The sequence below is a fragment of the Sorghum bicolor genome, chromosome 7, assembly GCF_000003195.3.
Source record: "Sorghum bicolor cultivar BTx623 chromosome 7, Sorghum_bicolor_NCBIv3, whole genome shotgun sequence".
In the NCBI taxonomy this organism is placed as follows: domain Eukaryota; kingdom Viridiplantae; phylum Streptophyta; class Magnoliopsida; order Poales; family Poaceae; genus Sorghum; species Sorghum bicolor.
The window spans coordinates 63,932,187-63,959,229 of NC_012876.2; the positions used below are offsets into that span (position 1 = coordinate 63,932,187).

General features: G+C 40.0%; 1 protein-coding gene and 1 pseudogene across 1 annotated transcript; both read left to right on the plus strand.

Moving 5' to 3' along the window:
• LOC8055178 (ABC transporter C family member 10) lies at positions 1,795-12,106 on the plus strand. Its single transcript, XM_002444727.2, has 13 exons — positions 1,795-2,220; positions 4,331-4,398; positions 4,550-6,582; positions 6,854-7,174; positions 7,254-7,340; positions 7,505-8,101; positions 8,376-8,540; positions 8,660-8,954; positions 9,445-9,659; positions 9,755-10,060; positions 10,424-10,487; positions 10,988-11,227; positions 11,455-12,106. Exons 2-13 carry the CDS (start codon positions 4,383-4,385, stop codon positions 11,562-11,564), a joined length of 4,449 nt encoding a protein of 1,482 aa, XP_002444772.2. The 5' UTR covers positions 1,795-2,220; positions 4,331-4,382; the 3' UTR covers positions 11,565-12,106.
• Positions 16,050-26,982, plus strand: LOC8064028 (annotated as a pseudogene).

Consider the following 27,043-nt stretch of genomic DNA (forward strand, 5'->3'; position numbering starts at 1 on the left):
GTGCGCAGCTATCCGGTGTCGCTGCTTGCGGAGCTCGTAGTCACTCGGTGCAAGTCACGTGGAACCTGCCCGACGGAACTCTGTGCCTAGGAGTGAGATGACAACACCTTGATGTCATCCATGTCCTCGCCACCGTCCATGAACGCGTTCACCTTGACAATGTCCCCATCCTCGCTATCGTCCGCCACAACAGTCTCCTTGCCCATGTCAACGTTCGCGAACGCGGCCTCCTTCTTGGATAGTGCCTAGTTGTTGTTGATCTCCTCCACGAATAGCTGCACGAGCAGGAACCACCTCGATGAACATGTTGAACTTGGACAATATCTGGTTGTTGTTGACCTCATCCGTTCCACCACCGTTCACCATGGCCGCCGACGCACATCAGCTCGTGCCCGCACGGATCATAGCTTGGCCGGGAGCAGAGGATTCAGGGAAATGAGGGGGTGAATGATTGAACCAATCCAAAGACCGGGAAGTTGTATTGTAGAGGAGTAGTTTCTTGACACAACACCCTGTAACGTAGAAACTACTACTGATTTTTGCATTGGGAGTTCCCTTAGGCATCCACAACTTGTGCAGTTCATATTTTCGCTACAGTTTTGTGGCGATGAATTTGCTTGCCACAAGTGTGGTGCCACCACACATGTGCATGTCGTAGTTTGGCCAGGAACCAAACACGCTATAGTTTGATGGTCTTTGCAGATGGTTATGTAGCTTGCAGATGAACCACCCTGTTTGCTTGGCTAAAAAGTCATAACTGAAAGTACATTCACCGATTTGTTGTCAGAAAAAAACACTGCAGAATGACTGGTAGGTTCGATAGATAAACTCAAGCGAAGAGAGATGCTAAAGGAATGCAAGTATCTTGAGAGACGAGAGAGAAGAAAACTCATGCATGCACTTTTTTTCAATACGAGGAGAAGAGCAAGGATGGACAAATAAGTGGTGGTCTTGGTTTTTTCACCAGACGGGAATCTTACTTTGGGCCTTGTTCAGTTGCAAAAAATTTTGCAAAATAGGAATAGTATCATTTTTGTTTGTATTTGACAAATATTATTCAATCATGGACTAACTAGATTCAAAAGATTCGTCTCGTCAATTTCGATCAAACTGTGCAATTAGTTTTTATTTTCGTCTATATTTAATACTTCATGCACGCGTCTAAAGATTTGATGTGACGGAGAATCTGAAAAATTTCGCAAAATTTTTTTGAAACTAAACAAGGCCTTGGTATGGGGCTTAATGCAGGTGTATGCCTTAGATGCGCGTGCCCTAAAAAGGCTAAGTATTAAGGTTTTGTTTAGTTCCTCTCTTAAAAATTTACATACTATTCTATCAAATATTTAGACATATACTATTAAATATAGACTAACAAAAATAACTAATTACAAAGATTGCGACTACTTTACAAGAAGAATCTTTGAAGTCTAATTATTACATGATTTGACAACCAAAGTGCTATAGTACACCCATGTTCTACTGACAGGTTAATTAGATTTAATAAATTCACTGTAACTTATTTTTTAATTAAGGCGGCCTCAATGGCTGTTGAAGTCGTTAGCTGAGGACAAATCTTAGCCAATGAAAAGAAGAGAGATTAGCGAAAACCACCGTGCTCAGATAAGTTGAACCGAACAGATTGTCTCAACCGCATCTCTCCACAGCGTGCAAGCATCACTGCGTCACGACTCTCTGTAGCTAGATAATAGCCACGCAGCCAGAGCCATCCACCTGCCACGATAAAAAAAAAAAAGAGCCATCCACCTGCCGATGTCAGCGTATTTGTATCAACCGTCACAGCTTGGAGGCATCACTGCATCACGACTCTGTAGGCAGGCAGCCAGTCATTCCTCCCACCTGCCGGAATTAAAAGCCCCGATCGATCCAGCAAAGTGCATCACGCCCTACAACCTTTCCCAAGTCCCCAAACCAACGTCGTCGTCTTCTCTCTCAGGCTCTCAGTCTCAGCCATCGTCCCAGCCCACCGTCGGCGGCCGTCGCTCCGTGGATTCATTATCTCGGCCTGCCGGCCAGCCGAGCTTCCCGTATGTCAGGCGGCGGCGGCGGCGGCTAAGGCATAGCCAAGGCTCGAGCGAGGCCGCCGGAGCGGCTGACCATTTCTTTGTGCACACTGCAGAACCTCACTCGATCAGCTCCAAGAACACCAGAGCCAGCCAGACAGGCAGCCTTCTGTTAGCCATCACAAGCTAGCAACTGACGGTAACATGGTTTTTTTTATACTTGTTAAAGTTTACGTCTTTACCATCTTATATTATTCTCTCACAATAGATCAGCGAATAATTATATGTTTATATATCATCTCTTATGACTACATCATTTTACGATCTTATATCTAAAATCCTCCGATTGGATTTAGAATCTCCCCGATTTTGACGTCCTTAATGCATACCGTGCTCCCTATTTTATTCGTTTTTGTTTTGAGCTTTGCTACAATGGTTCAAAAATCTTGTTCTCCTTACCGGGAGGATTAGGCTTCTTTTTCTTTTTCATACAAGCGGCAGTAACCTGCCGTAGTTATTTTTATTATATCGTGAGACAGAAGAATCAGTAGGAGCTAAATAAAATACAGGGGATCAAAAGGCAAAAGTAAAAGCAGAGGGAAGCTGGAATAAAAAAATCTGAAGTTATTGTTGGTTGATTTTTTGTGAGAAAAAAATACTGCTGGCTGACAGAAAAAGTACGGCTAAACAAAAGCGCGGCGAGCCGACGTCTAAGACAACATTGAGCTTGTATACTTACATGTGGCCTGTCCACGCATCAGTACATCACAATATACGACGGCTCTAAATTTAATTAATAGCAACTATTATGGTATAACGTTTGAGTACTTATGTATAAATAATTTTAAACAAATGAATATCACGTAAGGTGCCAACAATGCTTCGCAAAAGTGCTAATATACATATTTAGCACAAGGTTTAATTATGTGTATGTGAGGATCATATTCCGGTTCCCTAATAAAGGAACACCTTACACAGAATCGGACATGGAGGCCCTATTGATATCTCAATATATGATCGTACTAAGTCAAAATGATGTGTTTTATACTCCATCCATCCCACAATAGATGGTGTTTTAGTTCTGGATACAGAAATTGAGGAGTGACAAAAAATAATGCAGGAGTTAGAGATAGAGATGTATTTGTAAAAGAGCAATATGCATTTAAGGCGAGAATGACAACTAATAATTTAAAAAAGGTGTAATAAAAAGTTTAAAAGATCAAGTATTATGAGTTGGAGGGAGTGGTATCTTCATTTCGATGCTATGATCGTATATACTTTTTTTCCGTGTCCTAAATTATAAGGCGTTTTGTTATTTCTAAATATCTTATAATTTAAAGCGGGGGAAATACTATATAATAATAATTGGTATAAGTAATTTTGTTAAATTGATTCAGACATGATAAAATTTTCTATTTAAAATTAAGTGGAGTTGCAAATAATAACAGAAATTACACCTAATAAATATAAAAAGTTAAAGAAATTAATTAAAAATCAATATTATAGCTTTAAATCTTTTTACTACGTATCACAAATCTTGTATAAAATATATATTTTGTAAGTTTGCCAGGATCCTGATACAAACGATTATACCTGCATCCCGAATTCTCGATTGTAACAACTTTGGCAACACTCGAAGGTGATTGCCTGAGTGGGAGATAACAGTCACCTTCTGCGAGTTGTTCAGTGCTTTGGCCCATGGGATAAACGCCACTGGGATTGGAAAGGTTCCTGCTTCTCCTGCTGACGCTATTTTTGTTTGCTTCTTCAGTTCTTCTCCTAGCAGGCCTGGACCACGAGGGTTTGGGGATTCTTGTGTTGACTGACTCCCCCTCCGGGCCCCCCTCTCTAGTTTGGGTTTTCTCCCGCGCCAGCACCAGATGCTCCGGGATCCCGCATGGTTCGAGTTTGGATTATCCGGGGCCGCCGGGGCGATTTAATTTCACGCGTTTCATCATCTTTATTTATTCTTGTCGCGGTATAGGCTTTTTCTTTGAATCAGATTTCTCATCTTTTATTTCACTACTTGCGGGGATGATTCCACGGCTGGATGCGTGTTTCTTTTTCGAATGGAAATAATGAAAGCTGCATGGTGCATTTGTTTTTGTTTTTGTTTTTCCCCTCTTTGGATAATGGAGGACAATGAAGAAAAAAAATTACAGTTATTGGATTAATCCCTGTCATGTTCGCTTGAGTTCACAGTTTAGTTGATCATGAACCTTTTACCCTGCAATTTTCTAAACCTTTTCATGAATCTGTTTTTTTTAATCTTCTTTGACCTGTATACATTCCTGTGTTTTGTTCAACAGATGGGCTTGAGGAGGACCTGACCCAAGCATCAGTGCAGTAAACATCGGACACATGGCTTCCCTCACAAGTTAGTCCTCTTTTTCGCTTCTCTCATAGAATCATTATTGTCTTGACCGTTGTTGAGAACTCCTACAAGATTGGAATGCATGTCAGTTCTGTAAGATAAGTATATATATTCTGATAAGGGATTGCATGCTTTGGAATTTATTCTCTGCTAGGTTCATGGATGGCGGGCATGTGCGGGAGCCCATTTTGCTCCAAGGAAGCTTCAGCGTCATGTGGATGGGAGGAAATACTCAACTCCTCCACTTGCACGAATCATATCCTGGCGATTGGCATCGCTACTCTGATCGTCATCGTTCTTGCAATCCATCTTTTCGTCAGGATCGCAAAGAGCAGACCACATGTGCAGCTGCTTGTCGCACTCACTTCGCCACTGCAGTTGGCTGCTGTAGTGTTCAATGGCTGCTTGGGTCTCATTTATCTTGGCCTTGCATTGTGGATGCTGGGGACCAACTTCAGCCAGCATGCCTCTGTTTACCTTCCACATCGATGGTTGGTGAACTTGTCTCAGGGAGTCAGTTTGATCCTTATCAGCTTTGCTTTCAGCATCAGATCACAGTTCCTTGGAGCAGCATTTTTCCGGGTTTGGTCAGTTCTGCTAACCACATATGCTGCATTCGTTTGCTGTACCTCGGTTGTTTACATGATTGCAGATAAGGTTCTAGGCATGAAGGCTTGTTTGGATGTTCTATCCTTACCAGGTGCACTACTGCTCCTTGTTTATGGGATTTGGCACGTCAGGGAAGATGGCAATGGAGGAGTTGAAAGTGCTTTATATAAGCCTCTGAACACTGAGACTCACGAAGATACAGCTGGTTCTGAGAGTCATGTAACCCCGTTTGCTAAAGCCGGGATTTTCAGCGTGATGACATTTTGGTGGCTAAATCCTATGATGAAGGTGGGTTATGAGAAGCCTCTTGAGGACAAAGACATGCCACTTTTAGGTCCCTCGGATCGAGCATATAGCCAGTACTTGATGTTTTTAGAGAATCTGAACAGGAAGAAGCAGTTGCAGGCATATGGAAATCCGTCAGTCTTTTGGACTATCGTTTCTTGTCACAAAAGTGAAATCTTGGTTTCAGGTTTCTTTGCATTGCTCAAAGTGGTTACATTGTCTTCGGGTCCAGTGATTTTGAAAGCATTCATCAATGTTTCACTTGGGAAAGGCTCCTTTAAATATGAAGCCTATATTTTAGCTGCAACAATGTTTGTTACTAAATGCTTTGAATCTTTGTCACAAAGGCAGTGGTATTTCCGTACTCGGAGGTTAGGACTCCAAGTGCGGTCATTCCTATCGGCTGCCATCTATAAGAAACAACAGAAGCTGTCGAGCTCTTCAAAACTGAAGCATTCTTCTGGAGAGATCATAAACTATGTCACTGTTGATGCCTACCGGATTGGTGAGTTCCCATACTGGTTCCATCAGACATGGACGACAAGTGTCCAACTCTGCATTGCTCTAGTGATTCTGTATAATGCAGTCGGTCTTGCTATGATTGCATCACTGGTTGTCATCGTTCTCACTGTAATTTGCAATGCTCCTCTAGCCAAGTTGCAACACAAATTTCAGAGTAAACTTATGGAAGCACAAGATGTGAGACTAAAGGCGATGTCAGAGTCCTTAATTCACATGAAGGTCTTGAAACTTTATGCATGGGAGACTCATTTCAAGAAGGTCATTGAGGGGTTAAGGGAAACTGAAATCAAGTGGTTGTCAGCATTCCAGCTTAGGAAATCGTACAACAGTTTCCTATTCTGGACATCACCTGTTTTAGTTTCGTCTGCAACCTTTTTTACATGCTATCTTTTGAAAATTCCTCTTGATGCTAGCAACGTATTCACATTTGTGGCCACTCTGCGCCTTGTTCAAGATCCAATTAGGCAGATACCAGATGTAATTGGAGTCGTTATACAAGCTAAAGTTGCTTTCACTAGGATAACAAAGTTTCTTGATGCGCCTGAGCTGAATGGACAGGTTAGGAAGAAATACTGTGTGGGCAATGAATATCCTATAGTGATGAACTCTTGCAGTTTCTCATGGGATGAGAACCCATCAAAACCAACTCTGAAGAATATAAATTTGGTAGTCAAAGCTGGAGAGAAGGTTGCAATCTGCGGCGAGGTAGGATCGGGGAAGTCAACACTTTTGGCTGCAGTTCTTGGAGAGGTTCCTAAAACTGAAGGCATGGTATGCATTTTATTAACTTAACATTTATGATACTTCTATATATCTTTTTTATTGGGTTTTTTTTGTAACTTCATAATAATTTCCATGTAGTTAAGCAGTACAACACTGCTATGTGCACTTCAGAACCTCGGTTTCTAGTTTCTTTCTCGAAATACAACATGCAACAACAATATCTTATACTTGACAAAGTTGTTATAGTTAATTTGCTTGATGATATTGGAAAATTAATAAAATTAAACATTAATTGGTTCCTCCGGATTAAAATTTTCAGATCCAAGTTTGTGGGAAAATAGCATATGTTTCTCAAAATGCATGGATCCAATCAGGAACCGTGCAAGACAATATTCTCTTTGGGTCTTCGATGGACAGGCAAAGATACCAAGAAACACTTGAGAGGTGTTCTTTAGTAAAAGACCTTGAAATGTTGCCATATGGAGATAATACTCAAATCGGGGAGAGGGGTGTAAATCTTAGCGGTGGTCAGAAGCAGCGTGTTCAGCTTGCTCGTGCATTATACCAAAATGCAGACATTTATCTTCTTGATGACCCTTTCAGCGCTGTTGATGCTCACACAGCAACTAGTCTTTTTAATGTAAGTGGCAAATAACAATCATGAATTGCAATACTGATCATACTGTTTATAAACATTTATTTATTTATTTATTTTACAGGAATATGTCATGGGAGCTCTGTCAGATAAGACTGTCCTTTTGGTGACCCACCAAGTCGATTTTTTGCCTGTATTTGATTCTGTTCTGGTATGTTTTCATACTTTATCCTAATTTCTCTTTACTTTTCATATCTAAGACATTTTTAGTGTTTCAACTTTCTCGCTGATCAAGCAATATCCATGTTTATATTTATTTTATTGACCGTATTTGTTTGTTGATGCCATCTGAAACAAGTGTTGCTTTTTCATCAGTTAATGTCAGATGGAAAAATTATTCGTTCTGCACCTTATCAAGATTTATTGGCATATTGTCAAGAATTTCAGAACCTTGTAAATGCCCATAAAGACACTATCGGTGTTTCAGATCTTAACAGAGTCGGCCCCCACAGAGGAAATGAAATATTGATCAAGGGATCGATTGATATTCGTGGAACCCTATACAAAGAGTCTTTGAAGCCATCACCAGCAGATCAGTTGATCAAGACAGAGGAAAGAGAAATGGGTGACACTGGTCTCAAGCCTTATATCCTTTACTTGCGTCAGAATAAAGGCTTCTTCAATGCCTCTCTGGGTGTTCTTTGCCATATAATTTTCTTATCTGGCCAAATATCGCAGAATTCATGGATGGCTGCTAATGTTCAGAATCCTGATGTTAATACACTTAAGTTGATTTCTGTGTACATTGCAATTGGAATCTTCACAGTGTTCTTCTTGCTATTTAGATCGTTAGCACTTGTCGTTCTTGGGGTCCAGACATCAAGATCTTTATTTTCCCAGTTACTCAACTCATTGTTCCGTGCACCAATGTCCTTTTTTGATTCTACCCCTCTTGGAAGGGTACTTAGCCGGGTAAGGATACCTAAACAAATTGTTCATCTCCCTGAGATATATTGGGTAGTGAGGTTGGTTTTCAACTTGCACCTCCTACATATTAGTTGTAGTGTGAACGACTCTCCCAGCAATCAAAGCGAATCTTTAAACTACTAGATAGATAAAATATGGTAAACCAAACTTCTTTTTTTTTGAAACAACCAAAGTTCTATTTTACATCTCGTAAAAAAAAGGTTCTATTTTACATTTGGATATTTCCTATTGATGGATGAACTTGGAAATTTTTATGCAGGTATCTTCAGATTTGAGTATTGTTGACCTTGATGTTCCATTTGGATTGATGTTTGCTGCTGGTGCCAGCTTAAACGCATATAGCAATCTGGGGGTATTGGCTGTTGTTACATGGCAAGTTCTGTTCGTCATAGTGCCGATGATGGTTTTGGCACTCAGGTTGCAGGTAATTTTGGGAGATTTGGTTGGATACAGTTTTGCTGCTGTTTTCTACCAAGGAGTGAAATAACATGTCTTAAGTTCTTAATTACGACTGACTGAAATCTAATATGCTTGGTCATGCAGAGGTACTATTTAGCCTCAGCTAAGGAATTGATGAGGATCAATGGCACTACCAAATCAGCTCTGGCTAATCACTTGGGCGAGTCAGTTGCAGGGGCAATAACAATAAGGGCTTTTGAGGAAGAAGATCGTTTCTTTGAAAAAAATTTGGAACTTATTGACAAGAATGCTGGTTCATATTTCTATAATTTTGCAGCAACTGAATGGCTGATTCAACGTCTGGAGACAATGAGTGCTGCAGTTCTTTCTTTTTCTGCCTTTATTATGGCTCTTCTTCCTCCAGGAACTTTTAGCTCTGGTGAGAATTTATAGAAGTTGCAATTTGCATGTATCACCAGTTCACCACATCTATGCAAAACATTGGGTAAAGTTTTTTTTTTCTGAAAAAAAAGAGCGAGGAAGTTCTGTGACAGTTCACATGTTGCATTTGATGCGCAATAAATTATGCAATGTACTGCGGGGAAAATTTTACTTTGTCTTCATAGCTTCCTGAAGTAAAGCCATGAAACGTTAAGGTCTTTCTATGTATACCTGATAATGATGAATTACAAGTAAAATTATATTTGTTGCAAAAATGCTAGGCAGGATATTTGGTGAATAATGCAGAATGTTTCTTAATCACATGATTTTGTATAAGAACTGCTGAACTTTGAGCCCAAGGAGTAAGAATGGAAACACCAAGATTAATTCATGACTCTTTAAAACCAAAACTACATGGATTGTTCATGTTATGCATATTTCAGTATTGTCATCAGAAACACTAATCACTCCATTTTGTGCATGTGCAGGGTTTATAGGAATGGCATTGTCTTATGGTCTATCCCTAAATAATTCATTTGTTTTCTCTATCCAAAATCAGTGCCAGCTATCAAATCAAATAATCTCTGTGGAAAGGGTGAACCAGTACATGGACATACCAAGTGAAGCAGCAGAGATTATTGAAGAAAATCGACCATCACCAAACTGGCCGCAAGTTGGTAGGGTGGATCTTAGAGATTTGAAGGTAAATCTATATAACATTTACATGTATGCCTTACAACGAAACCCTTTTTGTATTCTAGGTTCTAGAAATGAACATGAATGATTTTCACTCAACAGATCAGATACAGGCAAGATGCTCCTCTTGTACTACATGGAATCACATGCACTTTCGAAGGTGGAGATAAGATCGGTATAGTTGGCCGGACAGGAAGTGGAAAGACAACTTTAATTGGTGCATTGTTTCGTCTTGTTGAGCCAACTGGAGGGAAAATAATTATAGACTCTGTAGATATCACTACAATTGGCTTACATGACCTGCGTTCACGTTTGGGTATCATTCCGCAAGATCCGACACTCTTTCAGGGAACCATAAGATATAATCTAGATCCTCTTGGGCAATTTTCGGATCAACAAATATGGGAGGTACAATTGTCTTATAATATGCACGGATATATTCATGATGTTTCTAGCCCTATTGTATTATTACCAGGAAAAGAATGTTGTTTTGAATGAACCTGTTGTTAAGTTGAAATAATGAGGCCCCTTCCTCTTACTGGGAAGATTCAGCACAATAAGTGTAATATAGTGCCCAGTAATGTTAGAAATTTCAGAACATATTTTGAATGACCTGTTTAGGGAAACTGAATCATGAGAATATTGGTAACAGGCTCTCTCTCCTTTTTTTTCACCAACTTGCGGGGCAATTATCTCTCATTTGAATGATGTATATACCTGATCAAACTTCAAAGCAATCACTTAAAGCGATTACTTTCTATTCTTATGCAGGTTCTTGACAAATGTCAGCTTCTTGAAGCTGTCCAGGAGAAGGAACAGGGATTGGACTCACTTGGTAGGATTCCTTGCTACATCTATACTTTTGTTTTCCGGAACACATAGCAAATTATGGAATTCTGGATGGATCATTGTCAAACCAAAATAAAAAACATCGTGACACTAAATTTGCCAAAATATCCAGAATTCAGACTAGGGATTTCAGACATGCTATTGAGTACTATTTATGATCTGCACTAAACCTCTTGTATTTTTCCTCTATATTGCTCGAAAAAATCTTCTCTGCTTGTTTTGGAAAACAAAAACTCTCGAAAAGAAAATCACGGCCGTGCCTTGGTATATGTCTTTCATTAAGTGGAGATAGAAAAGTAAAATCAAATGCCCTTGTAAATTAGGTCCAACTAAAATAAGTAACTTCTCTTTTTAAAGGATAAATCGTTTATTTGACTTCTATAAAAAATGTGTTTTCCATTCGCAGAGACACAATGAATATTTCTTGGACAGCATTACATATGTGTTTGTCTTATTCTCTGTGCTGACTCAGACTTTGCTGTATAGTTGTGGAGGATGGTTCGAACTGGAGCATGGGTCAAAGGCAGCTCTTCTGTTTGGGACGTGCACTTCTAAGAAGATGTCGTATCTTAGTTCTCGATGAGGCCACGGCATCTATAGACAATGCTACTGATGCTATCCTTCAGAAAACAATCAGGGCAGAATTCAGAGATTGCACTGTTATCACTGTTGCACACCGTATACCCACTGTTATGGACTGCAATATGGTACTTGCAATGAGTGACGGTATGTTTTCTTCATGAACTTGCTATATATATAGCTGTATCCAAAGTTATTGGCTATGAATCAACACGACAAGATCTGCAAAACCTAGGGATTATTGTAGTGATCTTTGCATGCCTGCTTTAAAAATAAATCAGAATTAAACTATTTAGATTGTGAAACTCTGTCTCAAGATAGTATTTCAGCATTTACATGTGAAGTCCATGCTAATGGGTTGAACTAACTTCCAGGGAAACTAGTGGAGTATGACAAACCTACAAAGCTCATGGAAACGGAAGGATCTCTCTTCCGTGACCTCGTCAAAGAGTACTGGTCATACACATCGAATGGAAATATTTAGAACTCACCTCGTCAAAGAGTACTGGTCATACTCATCAATTGGAAATACATGTTCAGTCTCTTAAAAGGAGATACAAAAATCTTGGCTCGCACAACTGAAGAAGTCTTCTATCTGAAATCTTAAGAAAAGGAATCAGGCATTGTCAGGAAATGCTCGTTATCAAGTTTTCACCACCCATTCTGAGCAACTTTTTGATCACTTCTGTTTTGGGTCATTGATTCCCTTCAGGCACTGAATAGAAGGAAACCTGTCCCTCAAAAAAAAAAAAACAGAGGAAATCTTCAGCATTTCTTTGCTCCAATAGTGAGGTAAATAAAAGAATAAATGGGAGGTATTAACATCAAGTCTGCAACGGTGATACTTCATGTTCATAGAAATGCTTAGGCTATTCCATTGAAATTTTGTGGTGTATACTTACATTCCTACAAAACTAAGTCGAGTATATGATGTTTGGGGGGGAAATAATGGCTTTTCAGCACCCTCTTGTTCATGTTTAATGTATATTCATCGAGAGAACCGATTTGGTGGTAACTCTGTTTTCACTGCATGTGCATGCTGGATGATTATAGATCCTTGTGGCTTATTTAGGTCACGATCTATATCTCTTATAAAGATAAACCTCACGCTATTTCTTTTGCCATGCAAGGTGTCCACATCAGCATCCACTATAACATTCAACTAGCACATGCTATTATGTCTTCATTCAAGCTATTCACATTAGCAAACCACATCATTTATTAATATATATTGCTACATTACCAACACCATATATATATATATATATATATATATATATATAGGGAGAGTATACTCTGTAGCTAGCTACAAAATATGTTATTCTGTAGCCACCTCCATTTACGATAATTTTATATATTAATTTACGATAATATGTATACATATTTACGATAGTTGAGTTACTATAACACATGGGGATATTTACCGTAATGTTATAGTAAACCACTTAGTAAGAAGTTACTATAATTTTGTAAATTAATATAGTAATTATCGTAACTCAAAGTGGCTATAAAATAAGTTATTTTGTAGCCAGCTACAAAGTAATAGTTCTATATATATATATATATATATATATATATATATATATCCCGATTCTTAGTGATTAACACTCTAACCTATTTATATTCTTTCTTCATACCCGCGACAACGCGTGGGAAATCCTTCTAGTTTATTAAATGGCACAAATAATTGAGTAAAATATCACTATTTATTTATTTGGTTCTGGAGAAAATATTATGTGACATAAACATATCAAGGGTGGAAGTGAAAGTATTTCGCTGTAGCATGAAATCACATTTCACTGCAAGTCTGTTATACAATAATACTCCTATATAAATATTTATTTCATTGAAAAAACTGTAAATATCTGTTCAATTGCATTTGTAATCCATATAGCGTACATACGAGTTTCAGCACACTAAAAAAAGGCAGCATGAAGAAAATAAATAGATGATGGATAGTTTCAGCTTCAGAACAAAAAAGGCAATTCTTAGAAACAAGCCAAGAAGAAAAGAGTTTTGGGAGGGACTTTCAAGCTCCACACAACATGAATATAAACTGTTATAACCCTCCTATAGTTAATGACCTTATATAAAGACTATGGGAAATAAATGTTATTAGGGCCTGTTTGGTTCCACTGGGCTAAAAATTATCCCTTCACTTTTAGCCTTTGAGGAACTAAACAAGTGGGCTAAAAGGAAAGGACTCACTTTCAGCCCCCATTAGTCTATTAGCCCATTAATATGTGAAAGAGGGCTAAAAGTGCTAACACATGACTTTACTCTCTTCTCTCCCTTTCACCTTTTAGTCACCTTTTAGCACCTGGATCCAAATAGTCATCTTAAGTTAGACTTTAACACCTTTAGCCCATGGTCTAATCTTTAGTCCAAGGACTCGAGAACCAAACAAGGTCTAAAGCATCCTCTTCATCTAAGAAAATATAGCCACAGTTGAAAAATCCTATCATCTGCTACCCTGTTTGGATCCTTGGACTAACAACTAATTGGCTAAACTTTAGCCCTTGAGGATCCAAACAGAAGGACCAATGGGTGGGCTAAAGTTTAGCCATCCCAACTAGTTATTAGTTTACTAGTCCATAAAACCCAACTATTAGGGGCTAACAACTAGTTCTAGACTATTGAACCTAACAATTAGTTCAAGATCCAAATAGGTGTGGACTAACAACTAGTTGGTTAATTTTAGATGGCTATTTTTAGCCATAGCTAACAACTAGTCCTAGTCCCTTATCCCAAAGCTCATGGATAGTTTATTTTGTTCTTGAATCAACACATAAATATCCTAGTCTTGGATAGCTAAACTTAAAGATCCTAACCAATCATCCTCCCAAAACTTAACTTTTTTGTCATTTCCTAACTTCCATCTACACCCCATTTTAGCAGTGATGGCAGGTTACATGATGTCCTAGAAAGGTAAAACATCTTGAGTAGAACTACAGAATATTAGGGCTAGCTGTTCTATATTTATGATCTAAAAGTTGTGTGCATAGATTGTTTCTATCTGCCTCATATCTCATGAACTAGATCCAGGAGACTAACAAAACAAAGGATAAGGTCTCTAAGATTAAGGATCTCTAAGTCCCCAAAATCCTTTAACATATTGCCAATATTTTCCACAAACCTAAATTTGACTAGCACGGATCACATAACAACTCTTTTTATCGGGCGAAGGGAGTAGCCTTATGATTTGAACCATTGGTGTGTCAATGCGTTGAATGAAAAAAAAAATCCACGGTACCATCGCATACGACCTCTGTTCCACCGACTATAGCGGTCGTAGATAAGTAGTTGGGAGAGCAAACATTTGGCCAGGTAGACAAACTAGCCTCTGACAAGTTTCAAATGGTGGAGCCAGATTTAGATAGGTAACTATCTAAACCAACAATAATCATACGTGATGAAATACATATTCTCTCCATCTCAAAAATAAGTTTCAATAATTTTTCTTTTATGTTTCCAGTAGGACCGATATGATTAAACTAGCGACACAATGATAGAGAGCTAGCTTAGCTATGGGGCCGAGGAGCGTAAGGAGCATTCTTCCTCACCGTGGGATGGATTAATCTCACCTCGCGGACAGCCAGGGCATCGCTTAATAATGATATATACGTATAAAGTTTGACTTAGCACCGCATTAGAATTAATCGTATGGTTTCAGGACGGAGGGATGCATGAGTATCTCCAATCTCAGGTGATGAAAACATAAACCATAGTGAAGTGACGTCTAACCATGAATAATTGCTCTGATTATTGCTTGTCATCACCCACCGCTTTCTTGCTAGCTCTGATGGATAGCAGCTTGGCGTCCTACGGATGACGACGAGCTCAGGCCGTATGTCAAGGGGCTTCTATATATCAACGCGATGGCGCGCCTTTCCCTCTCTCCTCAATTAATCATGTCCACGTCGGGTGATTTCACTGAACCAGCATCAAATAGACGGCTTCACACTCTTTAACTGGGCAGCCATTCATGTTCTGTTCTCGTAAAAAACACACACACAAAAAACGTCCATGTCATCAGCATATTTGCTTCAACCATTCATAGCTAGCTCTGCTTCACAGCGTGATCGACGACTCTGTAGGCAGCCAGTCAGTCAGACATCCACCTGCCAAATTAAATCAATTAAATGCTAGCCCCGAGCAAAGTGCATCACGCGCCATAATAGCCTTCCAAGCTCCAAAACCAGCCTCTCCAACTCGCCGTCTTCTCCGCTCAGCCATCGCCGGCCTTCTGTTTGCCTTCTCGTCTTCCTTCCTCACCAGACACCAGCAAGCCGGGCAGCTGAACGGTACGGTGGCAGCAACACGGCAACAGCCAGCAGCTAGCAACTGATGGTAACATGTTTCTTTTTCTTTTTCCCGTAGTTTAAAATCTGTGGGTAGGATTTTGCATGCGTATTTGTTATGATCTTAACTAAGGTGCTCTGATCGTACAATCTTAACTAATTGTGATTATGGATTTTTGTGAATCTAGTTTAAAAGCATCTGATTCGATTTAGAATCTAAGATTCTTTTATGAATGGAAGAATCCATGATTTTGGCAACATGGTTTCTCCTGGCCTCCCCATGCATATCTATTTTTTCTTCTCTTTTGAAACGACCTTTTGCTCCTCATGCAGTGCTTCCTATTTTATTCATTTTTGAGCTTTGCTATAGTGGTTCACAAATCTTTTATTCGCTTTTTTCCTAAAAAAAATCTTTTATTCGCTTTGTTGGGATTGAACGAAGAAAGAAGGGGTGGTAGGTATATTGATAGACTAATGACTAACAGATTCGGCTGATAAACTCAAACGAACAGACTTACGTCGCTAGTGGAGTAGTTTTTTTTCCTTTGGCTCTAGAAGCAACTCTATTAGAAGCTAAAACTGTTTTGGTAAAATGTTTAGTTTAACAACTTCATCTCGCTGTAGATATAAAAAAAGAAAGCGACTGTAATACGTTTATCTTCTTTTTTTCTTTATTTCTTATATCTTCTTAATTATCCTTTTGTCTTTATTTTTTCATCTCTCTTCTTATCCTTTCATTCTTCCGCCTCGCCGCAACATAGTGTTAGGCTTCGGCACCTCCGTCCCACCCTTTTCTTGCCTCCGTCCTATCCTTAGTGCCCGTGCGGCCGTGCTACCTCCACCTCCCCCATGTCACCGTGCCCCCGTGTCGCCGCTGTGCCTCTTCCCGTCCTCATGCCTCATCGACTGCGCTCATGTGGTGCGCCTCAGGGCAAATTTGACCACGACGAGGACTGGGCCTACGGGAGCAAGAGGGAGGCAGGAGAAAGCTTCTTTTTTTAGCTCTAGCTCTCTTTACCACCCCTCTTAGGAGCTTCACGTCTGAAGTGCCTCAACAGGATTGTGGTAGGCTACCGAAGTTCAAAACAACCAAAAACCCTAGAGCGGTGCCAAATAACCCTAAAAATAGGGGATCCAAAGGAAAAAAAAAAGAAAAGATGTACAAAACGGCAAGAAGAAAATTTTTGAAGCTGCTGGCATCTCTATCTCTTTCTCTTCTTACTTTCAAATCCAAAGTTCACAAACTCTTGCATGGCATGGTATTGGGCCATGTCACCAGCGAAGCTCGGCCGTTGGATTCTATGCTGCTTTTGATCAAGCCGTCGTTCTCGGCTCGGGTCTTCGACGACACCGTGCTCTCCTCTCCTGACTTTCGCAAGTAGAGCTAGCTAGCACTAGCAGTAGCAGAGCAGCCTAGCTAGCACTAGTGGCGTGCGCCGCCGCCGGCGCTATCCTCCATCTTCTGCTGGCGCGTCGATCAGCGCGGAGCTCCACGGCGTCGGCGCACGTAATGGCCACGACCACCTCTCGTTGGGCACGTGCGGGAGATCGGTGGTTTCACGGCAACGAGAGTGGCGGCGGCGCCGCCGCTCAGGCCGGCTGCGCACCCAGCCCCGGCGGCAGCGGCGCCACCGCATCAGGCGGTGGCGGCCCCCCAGCGCAGTCGCTGCGGACGACCGCCGCCGAGACGATGACGGCGGATCTTGTCGGCATGACCAACGGTGCGGTGCAAGTTCAGGTGAGTAGCATCCTTTAGCACTTCTGCCTTCTCCTTGCACGCTTGTGTGGTGGATTTGGTTTGTAGAGGAGATTAGTCTCAGATTTTGCTTCGGTCAGTTGGACCTTGCATTGGATTGGTCCCTACGTGCATGTGTGGTGGAGACCCTGATGAGGAGGTTCTCGAGCTCTCCCTCTCCCAAGGATGCCATCACATCGCCATCGTGAGGAAAAAGGCGAGTGCCACTGCCACGAGGGGGGAAAAATGCGAGCAATGAGGTGATGAGCGGCATCCTCGCGCCCCTGTGCTCTCTCCCGCACCACAGAGAGCAACAGGAAGCGCCCCAGCGGCTGCTTGGTGCTTGCGATGGCGCCCAACTCATACTCGACAAAATGCCTACAAGGCTTGGCTCTTCCTTTCTAATGCAAAACTCGGACCCTGGATATTACCATATAATAAAGATGGTTGCACAACTTCTGACCTAAGTGTAATAACTTTGAAAATTCATTTGGTAATATGCATCTTTCTCACATGCTTGAAGCCTCAAAGCATAAAGTTCATCTACAGGTCTGAAGTCATGTGACAACATGGCCTTCTCAAACATCCTTTAGCGTATCACCAACTTGCATTGCTGCATGAAAAGGATGTGAGATACAAAAGATAAGACTTGACATGGGGCAATGTACAAATTTGTACATTTTATTTAATTTTGCCGTTCTGCAATTTCAAGTCTCATTATATTTTTAAATTTATTGATCCAATCTTTTGTCAAAATGATATTAACCCAAAGTGTTGCATTTACCAAAGTAAAGCATAAGCATGGAGCCAATAATTTAGGTTGCTCTGTTTCTTGAACTTGCCATGGTTTTAGTTTATAATTGTAAATTTATACTATAATTGCTATGCATGTTACAGCTTATTTCACCTATATTTTCCAGGCAGTACTTAAGAATGTTTCTCTACGAAAACTTGCAAGAAATTGTATGTGCTGCATATTCTTTCTTCATGTACAATATGCTATCCTGAATATCCTTGATGCTATCCTGAATACCCTGAAACTAATTCACTTCAAGGAGAAGGGCTTCCTGTGTCATTTTTGTATAGATTTCAGTTGGGTTATTTTATTTTAATAAAGGTGAGCAACAGTAATAGAAGAAACCTAAAGGTTTGTGTTGATTATATAAAAACTTTTCTATCATACATACATGCTACATGCTCCTTTGTTTTTAGATAAAAAATCTTGATAGATGAATTATACAATACTGTCTCTGCCCTCTATAACCTTATATGTAGCTCAAATTCACTTGGTCATCTCAGGTTGACTTCAATTCCAATTCCAGTAGTGAAACAACAATAATACAGAAAGTCTATTTAATCTCATCGAATCAAACGGATGGATGTGTTTCTTCTTTGAGGAAGAGATGCATGCTGCATTTGTTTTTGTTTTTTTTTTTGACGGTCGACGGGGGGGAGGCGTTCCCCACCTGAAAATTTTTATTATAGCCCAAAATGGCTCGTCGGATGTAGCTTACAAGGCAGCATACTTATGCTGCGAAACGGTTACATAGAAAAGGGTGGAATGTTTTTGTTTTTGTTTCCCCCTCTTTGGATAATGGAGGGCCATTCAAGAAATTTTTTTTGCAGTTGTTGGGTTAGTCTTTGTCATGTTTGCTCATGGTCACAGTTTAGTTGATCACGAACCCTACCCTGCAATTTTCTAAACCTTTCATGAATTTGATTTTTTTAATCTCTTCTTTATCCTGACTAGATTCATGTGTTTATGGTTACAGATGGGCTTGAAGAGGACCTGACCCACGCACCAGTGCAGTAAACATTGGAAACATGGCTTCCCTCACAAGTTAGTCCTCTTTTCGCCTCTCTAGCTTACTGCAATGCTATTCTGCTGGTCGTTGATGAGAACATCTACAAGACAGGAATGCACATCAGTTCTGTAATATAAGTATTCTGATGAGGGGATTGCATGCTTTAAAATTTATTGTCTGCTAGGTTCATGGATGGCGGTCATGTGCGGGAGCCCATTTTGCTCCAAGGAAGCTTCAGCATCATGTGGATGCAAGGAAATACTCAACTCCTCCACGTGCACGAATCATGTTGTGGCAACTGGCATTGCTGCTCTGATCATCGTCATTCTCGCACTCCAGCTGCTCGTCAGGATTCCAAAGAGCAGACCATTTTCATGGCAGCTTGTTGCACTCAGTTCGCAAATGCAGTTGGTTGCAGTAGTGTTCAATGGCTGCTTGGGTCTCATTTATCTTGGCCTTGCATTGTGGATGCTGGGGACAAACTTCAGCCAGCATGCTTCTGTTTACCTTCCACATCGGTGGTTGGTGAACTTGTCTCAGGGATTCAGTTTGTCCCTTATCAGCTTTGCTTTCAGCATCAGAGCACAGTTCCTTGGAGCAACATTTTTCCGGGTTTGGTCAGTTCTGCTGACCACATATGCTGCATTCGTTTGTTGTACCTCGGTTGTTTACATTGTTGCAGACAAGGTACTGACCATAAAGGCTTGTTTAGATGTTCTATCCCTACCAGGTGCACTACTGTTCCTTGTTTATGAGATTTGGCACGTCAAGGAAGATGGTAATGGAGGAGTTGAAAATGCTTTATATAAGCCTCTAAACAGAGACCCACGACGATACGGCTGATTCTCAGAGTCATGTAACCCCATTTGCTAAAGCCGGAATTTTCAGCGTGATGACGTTTTGGTGGCTAAATACTATGATGAAGATGGGTTATGAGAAGCCTCTTGAGGAGAAAGACATGCCATTTTTAGGTCCCTCAGACCAAGCATATAGCCAGTACTTGATGTTTTTGGAGAATCTGAACAGGAAGAAGCAGTTGCAGGCACATGGCAATCCGTCAGTCTTTTGGACTATCATTTCTTGTCACAAAAGTGCAATCTTGGTCTCAGGCTTTGCATTGCTCAAAGTGCTTACATTATCTTTAGGTCCAGTGCTTTTGAAAGCATTCATCAATGTTTCACTTGGAAAAGGGTCCTTTAAATACGAAGGCTATATTTTAGCTGCAGCGTTGTTTGTTACTAAATGTTGTGAATCTTTGTCACAGAGGCAGTGGTATTTCCGCACTCGGAGGTTAGGACTCCAAGTGAGGTCATTCCTATCGGCTGCCATCTATAAGAAACAGCAGAAGCTGTCAAGCTCTTCAAAACTGAAGCATTCTTCCGGAGAGATCATAAACTACGTCACTGTTGATGCCTACCGGATTGGTGAGTTCCCATACTGGTTCCATCAGACATGGACGACAAGTATCCAACTTTGCATTGCTCTTTGGATTCTGTATAATGCAGTTGGTCTTGCTATGATTACATCGCTTGTTGTCATCGTTATCACTGTAATTTGCAATGCTCCACTGGCCAAGTCACAACACAAATTTCAGAGTAAACTCATGGAAGCACAAGATGTGAGACTAAAGGCGATGTCAGAGTCCTTAATTCACATGAAACTTTATGCATGGGAGACTCATTTCAGGAAGGTCATTGAGGGGTTAAGGGAGATTGAAATCAAGTGGTTGTCAGCATTCCTGCTTAGGAAATCTTACAACGGTCTCCTGTTCTGGATATCACCTGTTTTGGTTTCGTCTGCAACCTTCCTAACATGCTATCTTTTGAAAATTCCTCTTGATGCAAGCAACGTATTCACATTTGTGGCCACTCTGCGCCTTGTTCAAGATCCAATTAGGCAGATGCCAGATGTAATTGGAGTCGTTATACAAGCTAAAGTCGCTTTCACTAGGATAACAAAGTTTCTTGATGCGCCTGAGCTGAATGGACAGGTTAGGAAGAAATACTGTGTTGCCGAGGAATATCCTATAGTGATGAACTCTTGCAGTTTCTCATGGGATGAGAACCCATCAAAACCAACTCTGAAGAATATACATTTGGTTGTCAAATCTGGAGAGAAGGTTGCAATCTGTGGCGAGGTAGGATCAGGAAAGTCAACACTTTTGGCTGCAATTCTTGGAGAGGTTCCTAAAACTGAAGGCATGGTATGCATTTTTACTTAACATTTATATAGCTTTTTTTTGTTGGGGAAAACTTTTGAACTTCATAATCTTAACACTCAGTTGCAAGTGCATAATTGCCATGTTGTGAAGCAGTACAATACTGCTATGTGCACTTCAGAACCTCAGTTTCTAGTTTCTTTCTCAAATACAACATGCAACAAACAATATCTGATGCTCGAAAGAGTTGTTATAGTTAATTTGTTTGATGATATCGGAAAATTAAGAAAAGTAAGCATGTTAATTGGTTCCTCCGAATTAAATTTTTCAGATCCAAGTTTGTGGGAAAATAGGATATGTTTCTCAAAATGCATGGATCCAATCAGGAACCGTGCAAGACAACATTCTCTTTGGGTCTTTGATGGACAGGCAAAGATACCAAGAAACACTTGATAGGTGTTCTTTAGTAAAAGACCTTGAAATGTTGCCATATGGAGACCATACTCAAATCGGGGAGAGAGGTGTAAATCTTAGCGGTGGTCAGAAGCAGCGTGTTCAGCTTGCTCGTGCGTTATACCAAAATACAGACATTTATCTTCTTGATGACCCTTTCAGTGCTGTTGATGCCCACACAGCAACAAGTCTTTTTAATGTAAGTGACAAATAACAATTGTGAATTGCAATATTGATCATAGGCTATTAGGCTGTTTAGATTTTTTTTTTACAGGAATTTCTTATGGGAGCTCTGTCAGATAAAACTGTACTTTTGGTGACCCACCAAGTCGATTTTTTGCATGTATTTGATTCTGTTCTGGTATGTTTTCATACTTTATCCTAATAATCTCTCTCTAACTTTTCATACCTGTGCCGTTTTTAGTGTTTCAACTTTTCTCGCTGATCAAATAATATTCTGTTAAAAATTAAATTGCTATAGGAAATCAAAAAAGTTGTATATTAAGCATCATAAGTTGCTAATTTCAGAACAAAAAAAAGTAAGAAACACTTCGAGAAAAAATTGCAATGCAAATATACCGATCCCTCCATGTTTATAGTTATTTTAGTGACCGTATTTGTTTGTTTATGCCATCTGAAACAAGTGTTATTTTTTACCAGTTAATGTCAGATGGCGAAATTATTCGTTCCGCGCCTTATCAAGATCTATTGGCATATTGTCAAGAATTTCAGTTACTTGTAAATGTCCACAAAGACACTATTGGTGTTTCAGATCTTAACAGAGTCGGCCCCCACAGAGCAAATGAAATATTGATCAAGGGATCGATTGATATTCTGTCATGGGCATAAAGAGGGGGGCCGTAGGGCGCAAGTGTCCTAGTTGGGCCTTAAGCCCATTAGTGTTAAGTAGTGTCTCTCTTAGTTATTTGTCTATAGGAATAGTACCATATTGTCTAGACATGGAAGCGAATGCAAAGAGTCTTTGAAGCCATCACCAGCAGATCAGCTGATCAAGACAGAGGAAAGAGAAATGGGGGATACTGGTCTCAGGCCTTATATCCTTTATTTGCGTCAGAATAAAGGCTTCTTCAATGCCTCTCTGGGTATTCTTGGCCATATAATTTTCTTATGTGGCCAAATATCACAGAATTCATGGATGGCTGCTAATGTCCAGAATCTTGATGTTAGTAGACTTAAGTTGATTTCTGTTTACATTGCAATTGGAATCTTCACGGTGTTCTTCTTGCTATTTAGATCGTTAGCACTTGTTTTTCTTGGGGTCCAGACATCAAGGTCTTTATTTTCCCAGTTACTCAACTCATTGTTCCATGCACCAATGTCCTTTTTTGATTCTACCCCTCTTGGAAGGATACTTAGCCGGGTAAGGAAACTTAAACAAATTGTTCATCTCCCTGAGATATATTGGGTAGTGAGGTTGCACCTCCTACATATTAGTTGTAGTGTGAACATCTCTCCCCTCCCAGCAATCAAAGCGAATATTTAAACTACTACACAGATAAAATATGATAGACCAAACCAAAGTTCTATTTTACATTTGGATATTTCCTATTGATGGATGAACTTGCAAATTTTTTATGCAGGTATCTTCAGATTTGAGTATTGTTGACCTTGATGTTCCATTTGGATTCATGTTTGCCGCTGGTGCCATCATAAATGCATATAGCAATCTGGGGGTATTGGCTGTTGTTACGTGGCAAGTTCTTTTTGTCTCTGTGCCGATGATTATTTTGGCAATCAGGTTGCAGGTAATTTTGTGAGATTCCGTTGGCTTTAGTTTTGTTGTTATATATATATCATATGCCATTTAATGTGCTTTGCTGCTATTTTCTTCCAATAAGTGAAATAACATGTCTTACGTTCTTAATTACCACTGACTGAAATCTAATATGCTTGTTCATGCAGAGGTACTATTTAGCCTCAGCTAAGGAATTAATGAGGATCAATGGCATTACCAAATCAGCTCTGGTTAATCACTTGGGCGAGTCAGTTGCAGGGGCTATAACAATAAGGGCTTTTGAGGAAGAAGATCGTTTCTTTGAGAAAAATTTGGAACTTGTTGACAAGAATGCTGGTTCATATTTCTATAATTTTGCAGCGACTGAATGGCTGATTCAACGTCTGGAGACAATGAGTGCTGCAGTTCTTTCTTTTTCTGCCCTTATTATGGCTCTTCTTCCTCCAGGAACTTTTAGCTCTGGTGAGAATTTATAGAAGTTGCAATTTGCATGTATCGCCAGTTGACCACATCTATGCATTCGTTGGGTAAAGTTTCTTTCCTGAAAAAAGAGCCAGGAAGTTCTGTGCAATAAATTATTTTAGTGGTGCTGAACTTTGAACCCAGGGGTGCAGAATGGAAACACCAAGATTAATTCATGACTACTTAAAACCAAAAGTACATGCATTCTGTATCGTTCATGTTAGGAATATTTCAGTAGTGTCATCAGAAACACTAATCACTCCATTTTGTACATGTGCAGGCTTTGTAGGAATGGCGTTGTCTTATGGTCTATCCCTAAATAATTCCTTTGTTTTCTCTATCCAAAACCAGTGCCAGCTAGCAAATCAAATAATCTCTGTGGAAAGGGTGAACCAGTACATGCTCATACCAAGTGAAGCAGCAGAGATTATTGAAGAAAATCGACCATCACCAAACTGGCCCCAGGTTGGTAGGGTGGACCTTAGAGATTTGAAGGTAATCATATATAAACATTTACATGTATGCCTTACAATGAATGAATGAAACCTTTTTGTATTCTAGGCTCTAGAAAATTAACATGAATGATTTTCACTCAACAGATCAGATACAGGCAAGATGCTCCTCTTGTACTACATGGAATCACATGCACTTTCGAAGGTGGAGATAAGATCGGTATAGTTGGCCGGACAGGAAGTGGAAAGACAACTTTAATTGGTGCATTGTTTCGTCTTGTTGAGCCAACTGGAGGGAAAATAATTATAGACTCTGTAGATATCATCACAATTGGCTTACATGACCTGCGTTCACGTTTGGGTATCATTCCGCAAGATCCAACACTCTTTCAGGGAACCATAAGATATAATCTAGATCCTCTTGGGCAATTTTCGGATCAACTAATATGGGAGGTACGATGTCTTATAATATGCACAGCTATTCATGTTGTTTCTAGCCCTATTGTATTAGTTTATCAGGAAAAGAATGTTATTTTGAATGAACCTGTTGTTAAGTTGAAATAATGAGGCCCCTTCCTCTTACTGGGAAGATTCGGCACAATAAGTGTAGTATAGTGCCCAGTAATTTAGAAATTTTAGAGCATAGTTTGAATGACCTGATGAGTAAACTGAACCGTGAGAATATTGGTCGCAAGCAAGCAAGCCCTCTCCCCCTCTCCCTCTCCGCTTTTTTACGCAACCTGCTGCAATCATCTCCCATTTGAATGGCATATATACCAGCTCAAACTTCAAAGCAATCACTTAAAGTGATTCATTTCTATTCTTATGCAGGTTCTTGACAAATGCCAGCTTCTTTTTTTTTTTCTCGAATACGCAGGAGAGCTGCATATCATTGTATTAGTAGAAGAAAAAGGAGTCCTACATAGACCCAAACACACTCACACACACACCACCAAAACTTCCCTGATTTCTAAGGCTACCTCACAGAAACTGAGAGAAGAACGACCGAGTGGGCTAAGAGACTAAAGGCCCCTAGCAGTGAGCAAGGACAAACCCTTAGCTCCTGCCAAACACCACCAGTGGACGTCATCCCTAGCTCAACTAAGGGCAGTGCTGACGTTTGGAACAACCCCATTGAAAACGCAGTCATTCCGGTGTTTCCAAATGCCAGCTTCTTGAAGCTGTCCAGGAGAAGGAACAGGGATTGGACTCACTTGGTAGGATTCCTTGCTACATCTATACTTTGTTTCGACCCATAGCAAATTAAGGAATTCAGGATGGATCATTGTCAAACAAAAAAAATGCAGTGACACTAAATTTGCCAAACTATCCAGAATTCATATAAGGGGGTGAAAATACATGCTAACGAGTACTGTTTATGATCTGCGCTGAACCTCCTGTTTTCGTCTATATTGCACGAGCAAAATCTGCAGGGGGAAAAAATCGCGACTGTGCCTTGGCATGTCTTTGATTAAGTGGAGATAGAAAAGTAAAATCAAATGCCCTTGTAAATGAGGTCCAAGCAAAATAAGTATCTTCTCTTTTAAAGAAAAATCGTTTATTTGACTTCTATAAAAAGATGTGTTTTCCATTCGCAGACATACAATGAATATAATAATTCTTAGATAGCATTACATATGTGTTTGTCTTATTCTCTGTACTGACTGAGAGTTTGTTGTATAGTTGTGGAGGATGGTTCGAACTGGAGCATGGGTCAAAGGCAGCTCTTCTGTTTGGGACGTGCACTTCTAAGGAGATGTCGTATCTTAGTTCTCGATGAGGCCACGGCATCTATAGACAATGCTACTGATGCTATCCTTCAGAAAACAATCAGGACAGATTTCAGAGATTGCACTGTGATCACTGTCGCACACCGTATACCCACTGTTATGGACTGCAGTATGGTACTTGCAATGAGTGACGGTATGTTTTCTTCATGAACTTGCTATAGATACAGCCGTTTCCAAAGTTATTGGATATGAATCAACACGACAAGATCTGCAAAACCTAGGGATTATAGTAGTGATCTTTGCATGCCTGCTTTAAAAATAAATCAGAATTAAACTATTTAGATTGTGAAAGTTTGTCTCAATATAGTATTTCAGCATTTACATGCAAAGTCCATGCTAATGGGTTCAGCTTACTTCCAGGGAAAGCAGTGGAGTATGACAAGCCTACGAAGCTCATGGAAACTGAAGGATCTCTCTTCCGTGACCTCGTCAAAGAGTACTGGTCATACACATCGAATGGAAATATTTAGGAGAAATTATGACAGTTTACATGTTCACTCACTGCAGTCTCTTAAAAGGAGATACAAAAACCTGTGCGAGCACATCCGAACTCTTCTATCTGAAGTCCAAAGAAAAGGCGTCAGGCATTATCAGGAAGTGCTTGTTATCAAGTTTTTACCTCACCTTTTAAGCAACTTCTTGACAGCTTCTGTTTCGGGTCATTGCTGCCCGTCAGGCGCTGAACAGAAGGAAACATGTTCCTCAAAAAAAGAAATATTTCTTTGCTCGAATAGTGAGCTAATAAAAGGATAAATGGGAGGCATGCGCATCAAGTCTGCAACTGTGTTCATTTTTAAAAAGTAACTAGTCTGCAACCGTGATACTGAATGTTCATAAAAATGCTTAGGCTATTCCATTCAAGTTTTGTGGTGTATACCAACACTCCTACTACTTAAGTACATATGATGTTTGGGAGAAATAATTGCTTTTCAGCACCCTCTTGTTCATGTTTAATGTATATTCATCAGCTGAAATCGCATTTTACTGCAATTCTGTTGAACAATAGCTCTCATATGGAAATATTTATTTCATTTAAAAACTGTAAGTATCT